We start from the raw sequence: 18,646 nt of genomic DNA, 5'->3' as shown, positions 1-18,646 counted from the left end.
AAGTGGATTGGAAGATGTGTTCAAAAGAGACATTGCCAGTGTTCTTTTTTTTTTTTTTTGCATTTCTTAACTGTGGCAGTATTTAGCTTTCTCCTTTTAATTGTGGTCCACTGCCTTTTCTCTCTGCGCTGAGATAAACAATCCAGAAATCTCCTCTCCGTGGAGGACTATGGAGCTCATGCTTTGATTTGGCTGCTGCAATAGGCTCACGCTAATCAGAACCGCAGCAGGGCTTGTTTTACGAGCCTGAAAGAATTAGTGCTCCCAGGGGGCTGAAGTTCCTTACCTGCTGTGGAGCTACCTAGTTTGAAGCCTGCCCTCCTTTAGGAGCAAGCTACCTCCTTCTCCTTCTCACATGAAAACCACCACCTCCTTTTTTTGTACTCTTTGGTTACTGGCATGTTGATTTCCTTTTTCTTTTTCTTTTTCTTCTTCTTTTTTTAACATGCAGACTAGTAACGATGACAACAGATTTTTGTAATTTTTATATTTATGGAAATAGAGTGTGATCATATGAAATTATAATCCATCCCAGGGAGACTCAGGAACAGAGTGAAAAATAGCAGGTGGTACCCCACAAACCAAATTGTCTAATGTGAGTTTTCTAAGCAATGTCATATGCTTAGACTTACTGAAGTACCTGGTATGTGGAACCAGCAGGGTACATGAATATAGAGGGGAATGCCTTTGTACCACTGGGGTAGCAGAGTTCAGTAACAGTGTGGGTTATAAGTCACAGGGTGAGATGTGTATCATGTATAATAGAAATTTGTCTGTTATCACCAAAAGCAACTTAGCAGGCTGGCAGTGAATGTAGCATTTTCTTCACTTTGGTAGTAACATACCACATTGCACCTAGCACACTGTTGGTGTGTGCAGTTATTGTAACCGATAAAGAAAAGCTCGTTGAAGAGCCGCCTAACACAAATGTTTTGTGTTGGGGAAGACAGAATCATTTGGATTAAGTAACTCATAGTAATAATTTTATGTATTTGTTTAGTGTTCTTTCACTACAGTTTGCCACCGTTTGGTTCAAACTTCCAGTTATAAGGTAAATAAGTTCTGGGGATCTAATGTATAGCAGAGTGACTGTAGTTAATAATACTGTATCATATACTTGAAAGTTGCTGAGATCTTAAATGTTCTCACCATCGGTGGTGGTGGGGAAAGGTAATTATGTGAAGTGATAGAGGTATTAACTAACCTTATTGTGGTATCATTTCACAATATATATGTGAATCAGATCATCATGTTGTACACCTTAAACTTGCACAATGTTATATGTCAGTTATATCTCAATAAAGCTGAAAAAAATTTTAAAAATACACACAAAAACATCTTTTCTGAAGTTCACAGGGAGAAAAGGGTGATAATCTCCACTTGCAGATGAGGAAAGTAAGGCTTAGAGAGGTTAAATGATGTGCCCAGAGTTGCACAGTAGTAACTAGAGCTGAATGGAGATATTGGGCTGTTTGATATCTAGTGCGGTGCTCTTTTTCCTCAGCTCTGAGGCCCATTTCAGTAGTGCCCTGTTTTATTCCAGCTGAATGGCAAGCAATTGTAAAAACTCCTCCATGGACTGCACTGTCAGAGGCAGAATGAGACCCTACCAGTGTGGTGGGAAAAGCCCTGGACTAGGAGTCAGGAAGTACCATTCTATTTTCAGCACTGCTCCTGGTTTTGTGACCTTGGGTAATACTTGACCTCTGGGCCTTACTCCACTCTGCTGTAAAGTAGGAATTTAGAACGTTGTAGACCCTTGGAAGTTAAGTATGTAATAGTCTCTGCTTGAATTACTTGTGAGTGACTATAATCTTTTTAAAATCTGAATTAAAACCAGGTACTAAGGGATTGGTGTTGGGGACTGAATCCTAACTAGTAAATTGAGCTTAACCCAGCGTTCCCTTCTCAAAGTAGCCTTGTTCCCCGTGATTTCTGTATATACAGGAACTTTTGTGAAGTGCTAAACTTTGCATATTGAAAAATACCTGTAACAAAAGCCAGCTACCTTGTAGGTGACTGTAATCATGTATTTATAGAATCGTTGCGGGTCTGAAAAATAACCACTTAGAGCTTTACTTCATTCTGTGGGAGAAATTGTATGCTGTGGTGTTTTTCAGTCAGGGAATTCTCGAAAACTTTTAGAATGCTTGGTATGTATGCCCTTCTACATATTTTCCAGCTCTAAAATCCTGTGTTTCTTTTTTCTCTTTCTTAGCCCAACAGGGGCACAAAACGTCCCCGGGATGATGAAGAGGAAGAGCTGAAGATGCGTCGGAGACAAGCTGGTACTCGAGAGCGTGGCCGCTTTCGGGAGGAGGAAATGACTGTGGTCGAAGAAGCAGATGATGACAAAAAACGGCTGCTTCAAATTATTGACAGAGAGGGTGAGGAGGAAGAGGAAGAGGTAAGGTGGCAGAGTTGGGCTTGGAGCTCAGATGCTCGGCCCTGACACAGCATCTGTAGAGTGTAATTCAGTGCTAAATGCTTAATTTCCCTGAACTTCCCAGCTTAATCTGTAAAATGGGGTTAAGAATACTTATTTCACAGTGTTGACATGAAGGTTAAGTGGAATAATGGAGTTGGGAAAGCATTTTACAAGCTGTAAAGAACATTACAGATAGAGTTTTTAAATTATTCTGGATTATATATTATAATCGAGGCCCAAGCACTGAACTGTGGGGCAATTAGTATGGACTGAGGAGGGTCAGAGAGGCTTCCTAGCCAGTACTGAGGACACATAGAGGGCACTCATTTTTAAGTACAGTCAATAGTCTTTGAAAGAGGAGTAGAATTCTGTCAAATAAGTGGAAGAAGGGCTTTTCAGGCAGTTGAAATGGCCTTCGCAAAGCAACAAAGTTGAAGAAATTAAAGGCGCAGCCAGGGGATTAGGTATTTAGATGTGATTGAAAAAATATGGTTTAGGGAAAGAGATACCCAAGGCCCTTTCTATTTGCTGTTCCTCAAGGTGCCTTAGGGCCTTTGCACTGACTCCTGCCTCTGAACCTTTTTCCTTCTGTGTCCTCTGCTGGCATGCTCTTCTTCCCCTGATGCTTTCTCATGACTGGTTTCTTCTCATTCAGGTCTCAGTTCAGATGTTTCCTCCTCAGGGAAGTCGTTCCTGTCTCTGAGGTAGCCCTGCAAGTCGTTCTCTTATTCTCTTATCACTTTATTCTGTATACTGTCTTCACAGCGCTTATCATGATCTGAAATTCCTGTTTGTTATTTTACTCATTTGTTATCCTCTCCCCAACCTCTGTTGAAAACAGGGACTGGCTCTGTTTTGTTCACAGCTGTATCTCTAGCATTCAGAGCAATGCCTAGAACTTGGTGTAGGCCCTTAACAAATATTTATTGAATGAATAAATGAATGAAGCTGAAAAGAATAGAGGTAAAATATCAGTGATTAAAAATAATGTGACCTTACCTTTTGTGTCTCTTTAAATCCTTAAGTGTTAACTTGTATGTTATTTCACTCTGGCATTTTGTTCAGTATGAATTATAGAAATAGATTCTTAAGAGCCAGCTGTTTTTTGGTTCCCTCAAAGACTTGATGCTAAGTTTGGATTTAAAAAATGAAGCTGGAGTGTGAATCTGAGAAGAAAAAAAATTGATTCATATTCCAAAAAGGTCTTTATTGTGTTATGACGGTAACTCTCTCCTTATTAGGATTTCTACCAGTGGTAATTCGGGGGTCTGCCCCTAAGAGATGGTGACACTTTGGAAATCTGTGGTGGGAGACAGTCCTGGATTTCCTCTCTGAGGGCAGCAGCCCTGTCAGCCTTAGACAAACAGTGTGTGTAGCACATCCTCCCTTTCTCCCTCCCTCCTTACTAGCTTCTGATCAATCTGTTAGCCCTGCAGCGGCAGTTAATTGGCAGGTATAATTCCCGTGTCGGGCAAGGCTGGTACTGGAGGATTAGGATAGTAGCTGTCATGGGTAAATGGTTTCTAGCCTGGGAGACAGAAATGGGATGTGGGACCAGCCCTTCTGTTAAGGGACAGGGAAAAAGAGGTCGCTTTGTAAAAATGACGTATGGAAGGCTACAAGTCCAGGAGTTATTTTCTCACTGCCACCAAAGTCCCATTTGATGAAAAACAAGTGATGTTTGCCCCTGTAAAGTCACGTGAACTTGTAAAATATTATTGTCCTTTTTGTGCTACATCACCAGCATTCATCTTCCTGAAATCTCCCTCTGGTTTCTGACGTTGAGCTATTGGAGATACTGCTGTGGCCGATGACTAAGACTGATAATTCGGTTTTCCCCCAGTGTTGGAGAGAAATTAAAGGAGGGAAGGCCAAACCCTGGAGAGGCTAAGACTTTGGGAATCCTATGAGAGCTGTGTTATTAACACTAATAAAGTTTTTTTCCTACAGGGTTGGCAGGATGTTAGCTAAGGGAAAGAAAAGCCGTAGGTACTGAGATTGCTTGAAAGTGATTTAACCCTTTCCTAGCAACTTAAATTATTTTAGTTAAATCCCAGTGATAAGTTGGGTACACTAACAATCATGCTAATAGTTACAATAACAGCTTATATTAATAGAGTGTCATATAGTTTATAAAACAGTTTTATGTACCTCATGTCTTTAGGTCATCTCTATGACCTTGAAAGGTACAGGTAATAGTTTTCCCCTTTCTGCCTGCCTTCCTTCCTTCCTTGAACAGATCTTCATTAGATGTCTCCTGTGTGCCAGGCCCTATCATGGGCACTGGAGAGTCAACAGTGAATAAGCAGACATGGGCCACTAATAGAGGTTTGGGGTTGGAGAGATTACTGGGCCAAATCCTGCCAGGCCTTCCTTATATAGGTCATGTGAAGGATTTGGGACTTTATTCTAAATGCCAAGTGGATGAATTCACTTACGAGGTAGAATCAATTAGACTTGGTGAGGGTTTGAAGATTATATTCAGCAAAGTAACGTTGCCACGTGGGTAGTAAGTAGTGAAGCTAAGCTCTGAGTCCTGACTGAGCCAGGGCACTGACTTCAGTTTTTTTTTACCAAGTCAGGGTACCTCTTCTTAAAGCTGTAGACACTGGGGAGTGGGTGGGGTTCCAACAGAGTACCTCAGGGTCCAGGAGTCATTGATAAAATCTAAGAAAGGTGTCATGCCCAAAATGAATGTATAGGTATCTCCCACTTAAAACTCAATATGTTGGGGCTTCCCTGGTGGTGCAGTGGTTAAGAATCCACCTGCCAATGCAGGGGACACGGGTTCGAGCCCTGGTCCGAGACTGTCCCACATGCCGCGGAGCAACTGGGCCTGTGCTCCACAACTGCTGAGCCTGCGCTTTAGAACCCACGAGCCACAACTACTGGGGCCTGTGCACCTACAGCCTGTGCTCCGCAACAAAGAGTGGCCCCCGCTCACCGCAGCTAGAGAAAACCCGCACGCAGCAATGAAGACCCAGCACAGCCAAAAATAAAATAAGTAAATTAAAAAAAAAAACTCAATATGCCAAAATCTAAATTTAATAACATAATAGCTAACATTTTGGGGTACTTAAAAAATTATGAGATGATTCAGTGCTTTCCAGAAGGATCTATTTCTGGTTCTCTTAATAGCAGTTTCTTTATTGCTTTTAGGTGTGAGTTTTGGTCAATGGCTACAAAGTTACGAAGCTAGGAGTTCGGAGAGTGTTAGAGAGGCAGAGTGTACTGCAGCACGTTACTTTAAACTGGGAAATAAACTGAGGAAAAAACATTTCTGAAACTTTAGTGTAGATTTTTTTGGGGGGGGGGGGCGAATGATTCTGTTTTCAAAAATTCACTTTATTTACCTTTGTAGGTATTATTCCACTGTATGAAGTAAGAATATTCTGTATGGTCTGCTAGTTTTTTTATGCTTCCTCTGAGCGAGGTTACTAAATTCTTGTTGCTGTATCGGGATTCCAGGTACCTGTCTGATACCCTTCTCAGTAGCTAGTAAGGACAAGATACAGTAATGTATAATATAAGAAACACAAAGCAGTGACTATTGCTAATTAACAACCATTCTTATGGGTGTACAAAAATAGGCTATAAGTTGAATGTGACATATGGACCATAGTTTGCTGACCCCTGGTGTAGGGAAAAGATAGAGGGGCACTGTCACTGACTCAGGGTTTGACCTTGAGCAAGTTCTTTAAACCTCTAAATGTTATCTTACCTGTACAACAGAAGAGAAGGATGAAATAAATATTAAACAATATTCATTTAATATCGTTGCTTACTCCATGCCATACAGTATGCTCAAGAAATATTTGTTGAATGAGTGAGTCTTTAATGCCTTAAGTTGAACTTCCTGTGCTGGATGTGAGACACACAGAGTGATGATACAAAGTAGCATGCGATGTACACCCTTAACTCTCATTCTAATGAGGGAGATAAAGTATGTACTGTACAGTTAATCCAGAAAGATGAGGGGCAGAATGGCATGTAAGAGCCACGGGAAAGAAGTAGTGATTAGTGAATAAGAAATCCCTTTGGACTGAAATTGTTGCATTTGTCTCTTTACCCCAGGAAGAACCATTGGATGAAAGCTCAGTGAAGAAAATGATCCTTACATTTGAAAAAAGATCATACAAAAACCAAGAGTTGCGGATCAAGTTTCCAGACAATCCAGAGAAGTAAGGCTCTGTTTTGCTGTTTTTGCCCTTTCTCCTCTGAGATGTTTTGTTTGCTATTTTGTTTTGCTCTTTGTGTGTTTTGTCTTCCCAGGATGACCCACATGTTTGGGAAATCACTGGAAGTACTCACAGGACTCGGAGTCAGTGGTACTCAAGGATACACAATAGGATCAGCAAGGGGAAAAGACACATCAGGCAGTTTGGAGAAATTCATGTGCAGCTTCCTGTGTTTTCTCCCTTCCACTGGGAGGGGTCAACATGCTCCTTTTTCCAGCAGTGAAATACATCATCACATGTGCAGTGTTTCTGTTAGGAAAGCCCGTTTGAGACTCTTGAGACCAGGGTATTTATTGAAGACAGATCATAGCATTCTCTGCCAGCAACAGCTACCAAAATTCCAGACTCACAGAAGGAAAGCAGATGTTCAGTGCCCCAGATGGGCAAATCAACCTTATCACTTAGGAATTGTTTCAAAAGCAGGTTCCCAGCTTCCAGCCTAGGACCAGGCCCTTCTAAGGATCAGGCCTGTTACGTTAACTCTTTTTTGCATTACTCTTCTCAAGGCCCCAGGAAGACTGACCGTGGCTGCCATTAGTGATAGCTTTACTATTGAGAAATGTCTAAGGCTTTGGGTTAGACAAATATGGGTGTGACTCCCAAATGACCTTGAGTAAGTCATTTCTCCTTTCTTAGCCTCAGGTGTCTCATCTGTATAAAGAAATAGTACCTTCCTCACAGGGTGGTTGTGAAGAATAAATGAGAATAATGGCATGTGTTTAGCTCAGTATCTGGCACATAGTAAGTGCTCATGAAATGATAGTTAATATGGTTGTTACTACACCAGCTCCTCAGTGCACTGTGAAGTGCTATAATGAGGAATCTGATAACTTTGCATCAGTTTTGAATCCTAAGTAAATGGATTTTCATATTTATACAGATTTTAATGTCCTAAATCTCTCTTTCCCTCCCTTCCTCCTTCCTAGGACATACACTTTTAATGAATCTTCATATGCCTAAGGCCCCTAGACAATTAGGAGTTGAATAGTATAGTCTTTGCACTCAAGTTTAAAGGTTACTAGGGAGACTGACTATAAATGCATGGTAGAAGGAAGTATACTTTAAAAGAAATACAAGCAAAGTACTGTGGGAGCAAAGAGGAAGAAGCAGTGAATACCAAGTCGGGGGCTAGTGAAGGCTTCACAGAAGAGGTGGTATTTGAGCTGGGCCTTGAAGAATGATTTTGATTTTAGTTAGGCAGAAAACATGGAAAGGCATGCCAGGCAACGTGACTAGCAGGAACAAAGGCACAGAGGTATCAGAGGGCATCCTGTTCTCATGGCAACTTGGTAAGGCTAATGTGGTCCACTACGTTCTCTCTGTACTGTGGATAAGGAGGTGGAGAGGGGAGAACCTGGTTACTGGACCTAGGGCCACAGCCCCCTTTGACAGTAGGAGTAGCTAGATCAGAGCTCAGCTTTCCCCGCACCAGAGCCCTATCAGTTTTTGTGCTGACCTCTACCGTACAACAGTAATTGCACTTGTCATACTGCTCTGTGTGTGTGTGTGTGTGTGTGTGTGTGTGTGTGTTTGATTATATAAGTAATACACGAATAGATTGTCATCGTAAAAAATACCAATAGTGCATAGTAGAATGAAAAATGAAAGCTGTCCTTCACTGCACTGATCCCCTTTCCATTCCTCTACTTAGAGATAGCACCTGTGAACACTTCTGTGCGTATCCTTTTTGATTGTTTTCTGTACACTTATTTACATATATATAAATATGCAAATATTTTTCTCCTACCTAAATCATACTGTACATATTCTGCACCTTGATTTTTTTGGTCACGTAACGGAAGATCTTTCAGTGTTGGTGCATGCATATTTACCTTATATTTTGTGCCTGGTGCATAGCATTTCATGGTTTGGAGATACCATGATTTATTTATTAATTTACCATGATTTATTTAGTATGTTTCTATAGATGGACATTTGGTTATTTTAAATATTGGCTTTTATGAACAATGCTGTAGTGAACCTCTGGGTACATGTGTCTTAGTGTACATGTATTTCTATAGGATACACATCTAAATGTTGAATTCCCAGATTGAAGGGCATGTGCATTTTAAACTTTGATAGCTACTGCCAAATTCCCCACCATATCCTTTAGTTCTGTCACCAGCAGGTCTCTTTCCCTACGTTCTTGCCCACAATGAATTTGATCTCTCTTAACATCTTTGCCATTTGTTTTATTGTTATTTCTTTACTCAGCGGTCTTCCTGCATTAAACTCTGTGTTCCTTTTAGTTGGTGTGTATTGTTTGTCTCTGTAGTACCTAGCACGGTACCTGCCATACTGTAGGCACTCAGTAAACAAGAGAGATCTTATATAGTTGATGTCATATTTACTACATCCCTATTGCTTGGAACCCAAGGATACATTATGAGGCAGCTATGCCATAGGTTGATGACACTGGAAATTTAAGAAATCCAATTTACTTCTTGGAATGGCAGTATTACCTTTGCCCACTTGGTAGGTATACTTGTCATTTGTTTGTTTGTTTGTTTTTAAATTAATTTATTTATTTTTATTTATGGCTGTGTTGGGTCTTCGTTTCTGTGCGAGGGCTTTCTCTAGTTGTGGCAAGCGGGGGCCACTCTTCATCGCGGTGCGCGGGCCTCTCACTATCACGGCCTCTCTTGTTGCGGAGCACAGGCTCCAGACGTGCAGGCTCAGTAATTGTGGCTCACAGGCCCGGTTGCTCTGCGGCATGTGGGATCTTCCCAGACCAGGGCTCGAACCCGTGTCCCCTGCATTGGCAGGCAGATTCTCAACCACTGCGCCACCAGGGAAGCCCTGTACTTGTCATTTTAGAGCAACGAGTTTCTGCAGCTTATGTTCACCATCTACATCTTAGGTACCACAGATGCTATATTGTTACAATTCATGAACTGGTTTTAAGAAAATGTTATTTTATTTAAAAATATCAACAGTGTTTTCCATTCACACAAAATTTATATACTATTTTAGTTTTAAAATCTAAACATTTGAAAACTGAAATTATGCATAAAGAACATTTTTTTTTTTTTAATGTCCAAAAGCAATTAGGAAACTACATTGTGTTTTAACCTTGAGTTCTTGAATTCATACTGGTGTAGTGTCTTTTATAATTCTCTAGACCCGCAAGGTGCAATTAAGATGAAAATTGCTAGAGCATATTTGAATGAAACTTTCCGGTTGAGATCAGAAACATTCAAATTTATTTTCCCATATATGCAATTGTCATTTTGATTGCATACCAAAAAATGCCTCTCTTCATTTGGTTGCATTTCAGATTCAATTGACAATTCTCTTATGCAGCCTCTACTTTGCACGGTGTGATCTTTCTCCCAAACATCACATCTAGTAGAGTGTGCTGTTTCCCTAGTAAGTCCTTTAGTAGTTTTTCTCTTCATTTTTGCAGGGGCAGAATTATTTAGTTTAGTGGTCCTCAAATTTTTTCGTCTTGGGATCCCTTTGCGCCCTTAAATTATTGAGTACCCCAGAGTACTTATCTAAGAAAATTCTAGAATATTCAAGTACACATTTTATTAGCCATTAGGGCAATGGTATCATCACATTATTGTATAGTTGTCTGAGAAACTCCACCGTACACTCCTGAGAGAATGAGAGTGAAAAAGGCAAATAATGTTTTGGAGTTGTTGTAAAAATAGTTTTGATCTTATAAACCCCTGAAAGGATCTCCAGCCACCACCTGCAGTCCCAGGACCACACTTTGAGAACTGCTGATTTAGCAAGGTGAAGGAAGCATCGTGTTCTCTGTGCACTTACAGCTGGTTTTGTGATTGCAGGAGGACTCATTGGTTTCTGTTGTTCTTATAGTGTTTTTGAACATTGCTGATCACTTGCTAAAATTCACTTTTGTGGTTGAGGGAGAACATCCTGCTGGTCTGAAGGAAATGTACATGGGCAAGCTAGCAGAATATTCTCCGTCCTACCAGATGGAATCAGTGACCCCATCTCAGCCTGGGTTACTGTTTTAATATGTTGCTCTATTGCTTTCCCATTGACCTCTAGCTTGATCCTCTCCCCCAAGCTGTGAGTCATCTGTTGCTGAAGGTATACCTAATCCCTAGGCAGCCGTCTGCAAATACTGTAGTGTGTGCTTTTAAATGAGTAGGCTTGTACTTTTGTCAGCAAAAAGAGAATTTTCTTTGTTATAGTGTAGCAAACTTGAGGGTATCTAGATTCATTGACTACCTACTACGTGCCAACACTTGTTAGGCATTTTATTATCTCTTTTAATCCTTACTATAATTCAGATAGGAAGATTAAGGAAGTTGAGTTTTAGAGATAGGTTAGTTAATATTCTGTCTCCCTTGACAAGGTTGGAGCCAAGTGCTCTGTGTTCCAATGGCAATTTTCTTGGGCAACGCTGGATATCCTTACAATGAATTGTATGTAATAGATTATTTGTATTTGTGCTAGGCTAGGAGCTCGGTGAGGACAGCAACTGGGGTTACTTTGCTATCTGTTATATCCTCAGTACCTAGCACAGTGACTGGCACCTAGTATGTGCCCATAAATACTGACACACTGCTAATGTTTACACAGCCAGTAAATAATGTTGCTGGGGTGTGACCCAGGTCAATATCATTCCTACCTCCAGGCATTTCCCACTATATCTTGTTGCTCATGTCACATGGGACCCCAGTGGTATTTTTATGCTGTTTCCCTGCTCACAGTTGACTTTCTGCTCATTTTGTTTTGATAATTTTCTGACTTTCTAAACTTAAAGATATTTGGTTAAGATTGCATATTTGGAAGAAGGATTTCAAAGTTGGAAGGGACTGAAAGGTACAGGCCGTTTCTCCCTTCTCATCATTGATTTTTTTATATCACCTTTTATTAATTACCCCCAGTGACAAAGATCTAACTTTCCAGTGAAACCTATTTCATCATTTGACAGCTCTGACTCTTAAGATTTCAACTCTGGACGAAAAAGAATTTCAACAAATCCTCCTGTGAGAGGATATCTAGACTCCTTATAACCTCAGTTGCTTCCCCAAATTAGTTTCCATATCCCTCCTAAAGTATGGTTCCCATAACAGATGTCACAGACTTTTATGGTCATCTAATCAGCATAACTATCTTGTCTTCTTTTAAGCAGCCTAAAACCACAGCAGCATTTGTGGCAGCTACTTTCCTCTGCTCCTTCATTTGGAAGGCATCTGCTGAGTTTCTGCAGTGGACCAGGGAGTGTGCCCAGTGCTAGGTGTCCAGAGATGACTGAGAAGTAGTCTCTGTCCTGGCAGAACTGTTTCGTGGTCTGATTTGTATTGTGGTTACAGTTGACTAAAACCATCAGGTCCTTTCTACACATGTCCTCTTACTACACTGTGTCTTTCCTGCCCCATGTATTTGTACTTGACTTTTTGGCTCAATGCGTTCTCCACGTAGGCCCTAGGTAATTTTTCTCCTGTTAGATTTGGCCCATCATCATTGCCTGTCAGAAACTTTTTGAATGGATTCTGTCAGCTGCTATGTTCACTATACGCTTTGTGTTATATGACATTTGTTAAGTTTGCCTTTTATATATCTTCACCCAAGTTGTTGATCAAAACATAACAATAAAATAATATAGTTGATCTAAACAGACCTAAGGATGGAGCCCTGCAGGATACCACCAGAAGCTTCTCTCCAGGCTGACATTCATTCACTATCACTCAACTCCCCAAATCTCTTCCTTGTGTGCAAGATGATTTTGTTTATTACTAGTTAGTGCCCAGTCTCCCTTGCTAGTTCTTCCCAGTGAGCTGCAAAAATCTTCTGTCAAGTTACTCTCAAGGAATCAGATTTTTTGTTTTGTTTTAAACTACCCATGTAAGGCAAATAAGCCTTAGAGGTTTGCTGAGCCCATTAGATTCAAAGATTATATAGATCTACTGCCCCGTGGAATATCTGAAGTCTGCACCAGCCCTTCCATGTCATGATTCTGATTTGGTTTCCACACTTTAGGTGATGGGGAACTAGTGATTTAAAAGGTAATCTATTTGTAAGCACTGTGGAAGGAGACTTAAAAAAAAAAAAAGTGGTATGGGGGGGGTCTGACAAAAGTAATTTTGAAGTTTACTTGGAATAATAAGCAGGTGAGAATAGACAAGGAAGCATTCAAAAAGAAAGCTAACATAGGAGTGTTTTGCAATAACAGATATAAAATATATTGTAACACTATGAAAGTATGGTCCTGGCTCAGGAATTTGCAGACAAATCAATGAAATGGAGTGAAAAGCCCATAAACAGATTAGAGTACACATTAAAATTTAGTGTATGATAGAGGTGGCATTTCTTCAAATTTGTGGAAAAGAGATAGGTTATAGTATTGGGGCAATTGGCCAGACATTTGCAGAATATAATGTTAGATCTTTGCCCTATATTATACACTGAAATAGATTTTAGTTTTATTACTCCTAAACATTTAAAAATGTATAAACATAAAAGTACACCGTATATCTGATCTTAGCATAGAAAAAACTTTGCTCAGAATACAGGTAAAATAGAGTTCATAAGGCAAAGGTAATTAAAAACCTTTATGTCAAAAAGCACAATGTACAAATGAAAGGACAAATATTTTTCTCTGGGTTTTTTTTTTTTTTTGCAATATATGACAGATTAATTTCATTAATATATAGAGTGCTTATAAATCAATAATAAGATGACCACCCTGATATAAAAATGGGCAAAAAAGAAATACAAATAGCTAGTAAACATTAACAAAATTTTTACCATGATGGTATCAGAAATGCAAAATTTAAAAAAGTTACATTTCCCGTCTCAATTAGGAGATTTTAAATAGATAATACTTTTTTTTGAAGAGGGTGAGGGGAAACAAGGAGTTCATACACTATTGGTGCCTTCCTGGCAGAATATATCAAAACCTGTTAAGTTATGCATACTCTTTGACTTGGTACTTTCCTTCCTGGGAATTATCCTAACACGATAGTTATGAATACATGCATCTTAGTGTCATTTGTTATAAGGGAAAAAATTGGAAACCATCTGAATGTCTGACAAAGGGGGATTGGTAAAATAAATTATGGAACATTTATACAAGGGAACACCATGTAGCTTTTTAAAATATATTATTTAGAATAGGACTTTCAGATAGGCCTAATCTGTTCCCTCTCCGTGATTGATTGGTAGTCTTTTCTTGGAACACTATGTTGAGAAGGATTCTGAAGCCATGTCTGGGCTCAGCAGGGGAGATGCTGTGCTCAGTGAGGGATTTTGCCAAGGGAGCAGAAGGACTGACAGCCCTGTTGGATACTGGCTTTTCCTGCTGTAGAAGTATGCTTAATGATAAGAGGAATTGTTCGGACTATGTTAACAACAACAGCAAAAATTATATATAGAACTGTGTACTGTGTAGGCTACTTTTGGGCAGGGGGAAGGCTATGAGTTGAGAAAAAATGACTTAAACATACCAGAGTATTATCAATGGTTATTTCTGGTTAATAAGATTATAGATGATTTCGGTTTACTTTTTGAGGGCTTATCTTTCCTTTTCCCAGTTTTCTACAAAAAGTGGTGTTTTATAATCAGAAAAAAAATGCATAAATGTTATGATTAAAAATAGTAATGGAGAAAAACAGTGGTAAGATATTGTCTAAATTATGGACATGTTTTAAAAAAATTACGGTCTCCAGATTTTGTTCTTACAGAATCTCCAGAGTTCTGAAGAGGTGGTATTTGCCCAGCTCCTCAGCATCTGGAAGTTGATGAGTCCTTTATGACTTCAGGAGTCCCTGCTTTAGCTCCTTTTCTTTGTGGCCTCAATTCAGTTAAGCAGGCATCTGTGGGTACATAGAGACAAAAGATATAATTCCTGTCTTTAAGAAGCTTACATTCTGGAAGGGAAGATGGACATATTATATGTGTTAGTAGTAGTAATAGAAATGAGAGCAAATGTATACTGCTTTTTGCATGTCAGACATTTTTAAAGTGCTTTATGTGTATTTGTTCATTTACTTTTTACAGTAGCCTACGAGATAGGTAACTTTATTATCCGATTTATTATACAGATGAAGAAACTGAGGCAAAGAGAGGCTAAGTGGCGAAGTGAGGTTCAGAGCCAGGCAGTCTGGCTCCAGAGTGTGTTTAACCACTGATTCCTCTCAGCCAGTTATTTTTTCAGTTGCTTTACCTGGATTAGCTCATTTCCTTCTCAGAACAAACCTTCCTGTCTTGTTCATCAAAGGCTTAGTGGGCATTTCTTCTGTGTCAAACACTGGGGGAGGGCATGCAGAGGTGAATGCAAAGCAGTTCTGTTCTTTGTGCCCGGGCATAGGTTTGCGGAAAGGTTCAGGTGTGGAAATATGAGTGAAGTATCATGATATTTAAGGTATGGTGGTGATTACAGGATGCCAGACTTTACTTTGGGATCTTTCTCTTAATCAGCTCATTGGAAGGGGTGTGGGGGAGGGGAAGGTATTTCTGGATGGCAGCAGAATCTCTGTACTTTCCTTTGGGTAAGGGGAATAATTGGCTCTTGATCTGAAGTGGTAGGTAAGAGAAGCCCTTTTTGGATCAGTAGGATAACTATGTTCAGGGCAGCAGAGTAAATTGCCATTCCAAGGGGTAATGGTAGCTAATCCACAGGACTGGTGGGCAGCTAGATCATCCAGTGCTGCAAAATGCTTTCGAAGCCTCTAAAAGGCAACTTGTGACTGCAAGAGTAAGGGGAACCCTGTAGTGAGATCTGAATCTGAGATTGATTTTTGTAATGAGGAAATCGATTTCCCAAGGAAACTGTGTGACAGTATGATTTTTGGATGAGCATACTTCTTGGTTGGTCGGTTGTAGACACTTTGACAGATTGTCTCTCTGTCTGGATTATGTTGCTGTTTGCTCCTCAGTACTGATTGTACCCCTTCCCTTTCAATAATGCTATCTTGTTTTCCCTTCCTAGGTTTATGGAATCCGAGCTGGACCTAAATGACATCATTCAGGAGATGCACGTGGTGGCCACCATGCCAGACCTGTACCACCTTCTGGTAGAGCTGAATGCTGTTCAGTCTCTCCTCGGGTTGCTTGGACATGATAATACAGATATCCTTTCAGATCTGTCCTGAGTAGGAATGCAGACGTGGTGGTGGAATGCTGTTTACTCTCTTCTCCTGTCTGTCTCTGCTGATGTCTGCTGTCACGTTTGGTTTTCTATTTCCATTTTAATTTTCTCCCATCTTGAATCACACGCTGCTCTTTACTCATTGGAAAGTCTGGTTTTTATCTATTAATAAATCTTGGGCAACCCTTAATTGTCCTACTTGCTCTTACTAGTGTTAGAATTCGTCGTGATGTATCCTATTCATACATTAACAGCATTAATTTTTCAGGATCTTGATTTGGGGGCCCATCATATAGGCAAAACCAGACAGGATTTTTATCTGTTGATCTAGACATCATTTTGCTAACAGATGGCCCAGTGGAGTTGAACCCTCCTCTAGTCTCGCATTGGAATGTCCAGGAAGACAGGGATTTTTATCTACTTTGTCTACTGCTATATTCCCAATTCCTTAAAAGAGGCTGGGTGCGCAATAACATTTAGTATTTGTTGACAGCATTAGACCTAAGCAGACGGTCTAAGTTTGATTCCCTGTATGAAATTTGGTGCCCCTCCAGCCCTTAGTATTCTCATCTGCAAAAGTAGATGAGTTATGTCACTGGGACGTAACCAGACCTGGATACCTTAAGGTCTAACAGCCTTAAGGGCATAGAACATTAAATTACCGAAGGATCTAAAAATTGTGAATTCATTTGTCACCTTGTTTTCAAGACTTAAATGCTATAGACTCTTCTGTGGGAATGATACTGTGTATATTCGTGGATGGCATTTACTGGAAAAAAATATAAACATTCATATGTATATATATATAAACTTTTGCCTTTCAGTGTTATTGAGAGGATCAAAGGAGTTCATATAAGTGCTAAGCAGTTTCTGATACATAGTAGGTATTTAGTAAATGTTACTTTTAACTGAAGCTGAATCATGACTTAAACCTTTTTATACTTTGTCTTTGCTATCAGATGTGAAACAGCTTTAGTGGAAAAGGTTTTTGATGTACCTGTGGTTGGGGTTACGGTCATTAAAGCAAATTCTCTTCCAATAGTTGTTCTGTTTGAATCCAGATTTCTGAAGGTAAGAGACAAATGTAGTTAGTCTGCTTGAGTGATATTCATGGGAAATCTGCTGCTGCTTCATGTTATTTTCATCTTTCTGGTAATCTCTCTCCTGAGAGCATGTCTGACTAGGTTCTTTCCTGCCTGATAATTCTCATAGAAATAAATCAGTGAATAATCTTAATGCAGGCTTCTTGAAGGGTGATCTTTTAAGCCATTTCTGATACTTCATGGAATGTTAGACAGTTTTGAGAATTGCTCTCAGTCCCTAGATTGATGAGTATATTCCCCATACTCATCACTGGGAGGTTCTGGGTTGTACGAGGACCCTCGTCAATTAGCTTGTCTCTGGGTGAGTTTGGTGTGGGTCTCATGAATTCATTTGGTAGACGTGGCTTTGAGTGCTTATCAGGCACTGTGCTAGACCCCCAGGAACCATAGGCTGCACTGATGCTCAAGCAGCGTCCGTCAGCAAACTTACTGAGTATCTAGCATACGAATAGCCCTAATCAGGGTACTAACTGGTCCTCACAGAGTTAGTAACCAAGAGTTCTGATTGTGACTTCACATTTCAATTCACCTAAGAATGGTAGATTTTCAGAATCCAAACAGACCTTAGAGATGACTTAGTCCAGGGCCTTATTTGTTTAGTTAGTAACAAGTCTAAGGTCTAGATGTTGGACCACTAGCTGTTGAGGTTGAGGCTGGCGCTCCAGGCCCCTGATTTCCAGTCCAGTGTCATTTCTAATGCACCTTGAGTCTTTTCCCTGTAGGATTTACTACATCCCTGACAGAGTTGTATAGACACCCATTCATTACCTTGTGTATTTATACAGCAATCACCTATTTTGTTTCTGGAAACACAACTCTTATTCTTTTTTTATTCTTGCTAACTCAAAATAATAGTGGCAGCTTTCTGAAGATGCTGACACTTTGCTGATTCACCAGCCTGGTTCCTGCTGGGGAGAAGACTGACACAAGAAGTGTGCTCGACATCGGGATGTTTGGGAAAGACAACGGCACAGATGTTCCAAGTTATTATGTTCTGGTCTTTAAGAAGGGAAAAAAACAAGTCCCCCTATAATAACTTTGACAGACTGCCATTTCCCTCCTGTTTTCTGAGAGCTAAACTGTTTTTTCCTCTTCTTGTCTGCTAACCTTCACCCTGCTGCCCTAATGATATTTTTTTAAATCTAATTTTTTAATTATGCCCTACATCAAGTTTAAAGTGCATTTGAAATTTTTAAAATTACCTCATTTTAATTAGATGCAGCAATTAGGGTAAATGTCATCCTCCTCAAAGTACCGTTTTTCTTGAAAGTGGTTTCAAGAAAGGGTAGGCCCTCTTGACTTGCATCTTACATATCCTCTATCAGTTGGAATGTTGATCTCCCAGTAGCATTGCACTCTGCTTCTTGTCTTATCTGTGATCTATAATGGAAATTTTTCTTCGGGAAACGGTTGTTAACAATTTACTGTTGTACAGCTGTAACTGCCCGAAACACCTTACCATGAATAAACAATTTCGTGGCAGTCAGGACTTAAATTTTTAAATCTTTTTTAACTCTTCATTTATCAACCAAGACCATACATGGCTGGTTATGGTCCCAGCAAGCACAGGTCATCTTTGCTTTGTCCTTCTCTGAGAAAACATAAACTATAGGGACTTTAATTGGATCAGAGGCTGGTTTGTTGTAACCTTAAGAGGCAGAGGATGTGAGAAAACAGCTTGTGCCTCGTCCTTTCAACCGTGAGAAGCAGCTTCAGAGTTTATTCTGGCGCTCTGCATCACTGCTGCTGGTGAGGGCTTGTCAGCGTTTGTGCCTCATCTCCCCCCTTGAGAGGCTGGAACTCAGCC

General features: G+C 40.0%; 1 protein-coding gene across 4 annotated transcripts in view; it reads left to right on the top strand.

The window, feature by feature from the left end:
- CTNNBL1 (catenin beta like 1) overlaps window positions 1–18,646 on the top strand; it is a 163,653-nt gene that overhangs the window by 27,544 nt on the left and 117,463 nt on the right. For all 4 annotated transcript variants that reach the window (XM_082361971.1, XM_082361974.1, XM_082361973.1 and 1 more), the window contains 3 exons: window positions 2,219–2,407; window positions 6,503–6,609; window positions 15,578–15,719. In XM_082361971.1, coding sequence (XP_082218097.1) covers window positions 2,219–2,407; window positions 6,503–6,609; window positions 15,578–15,719 — 438 coding nt within the window. The remainder of the gene's footprint in view (window positions 1–2,218; window positions 2,408–6,502; window positions 6,610–15,577; window positions 15,720–18,646) is intronic.

Source organism: Balaenoptera borealis (genome assembly GCF_965194805.1).
Source record: "Balaenoptera borealis genome assembly, chromosome: 16".
NCBI lineage: Eukaryota > Metazoa > Chordata > Mammalia > Artiodactyla > Balaenopteridae > Balaenoptera > Balaenoptera borealis.
This window is presented reverse-complemented; position numbering and strand designations above follow the sequence as displayed.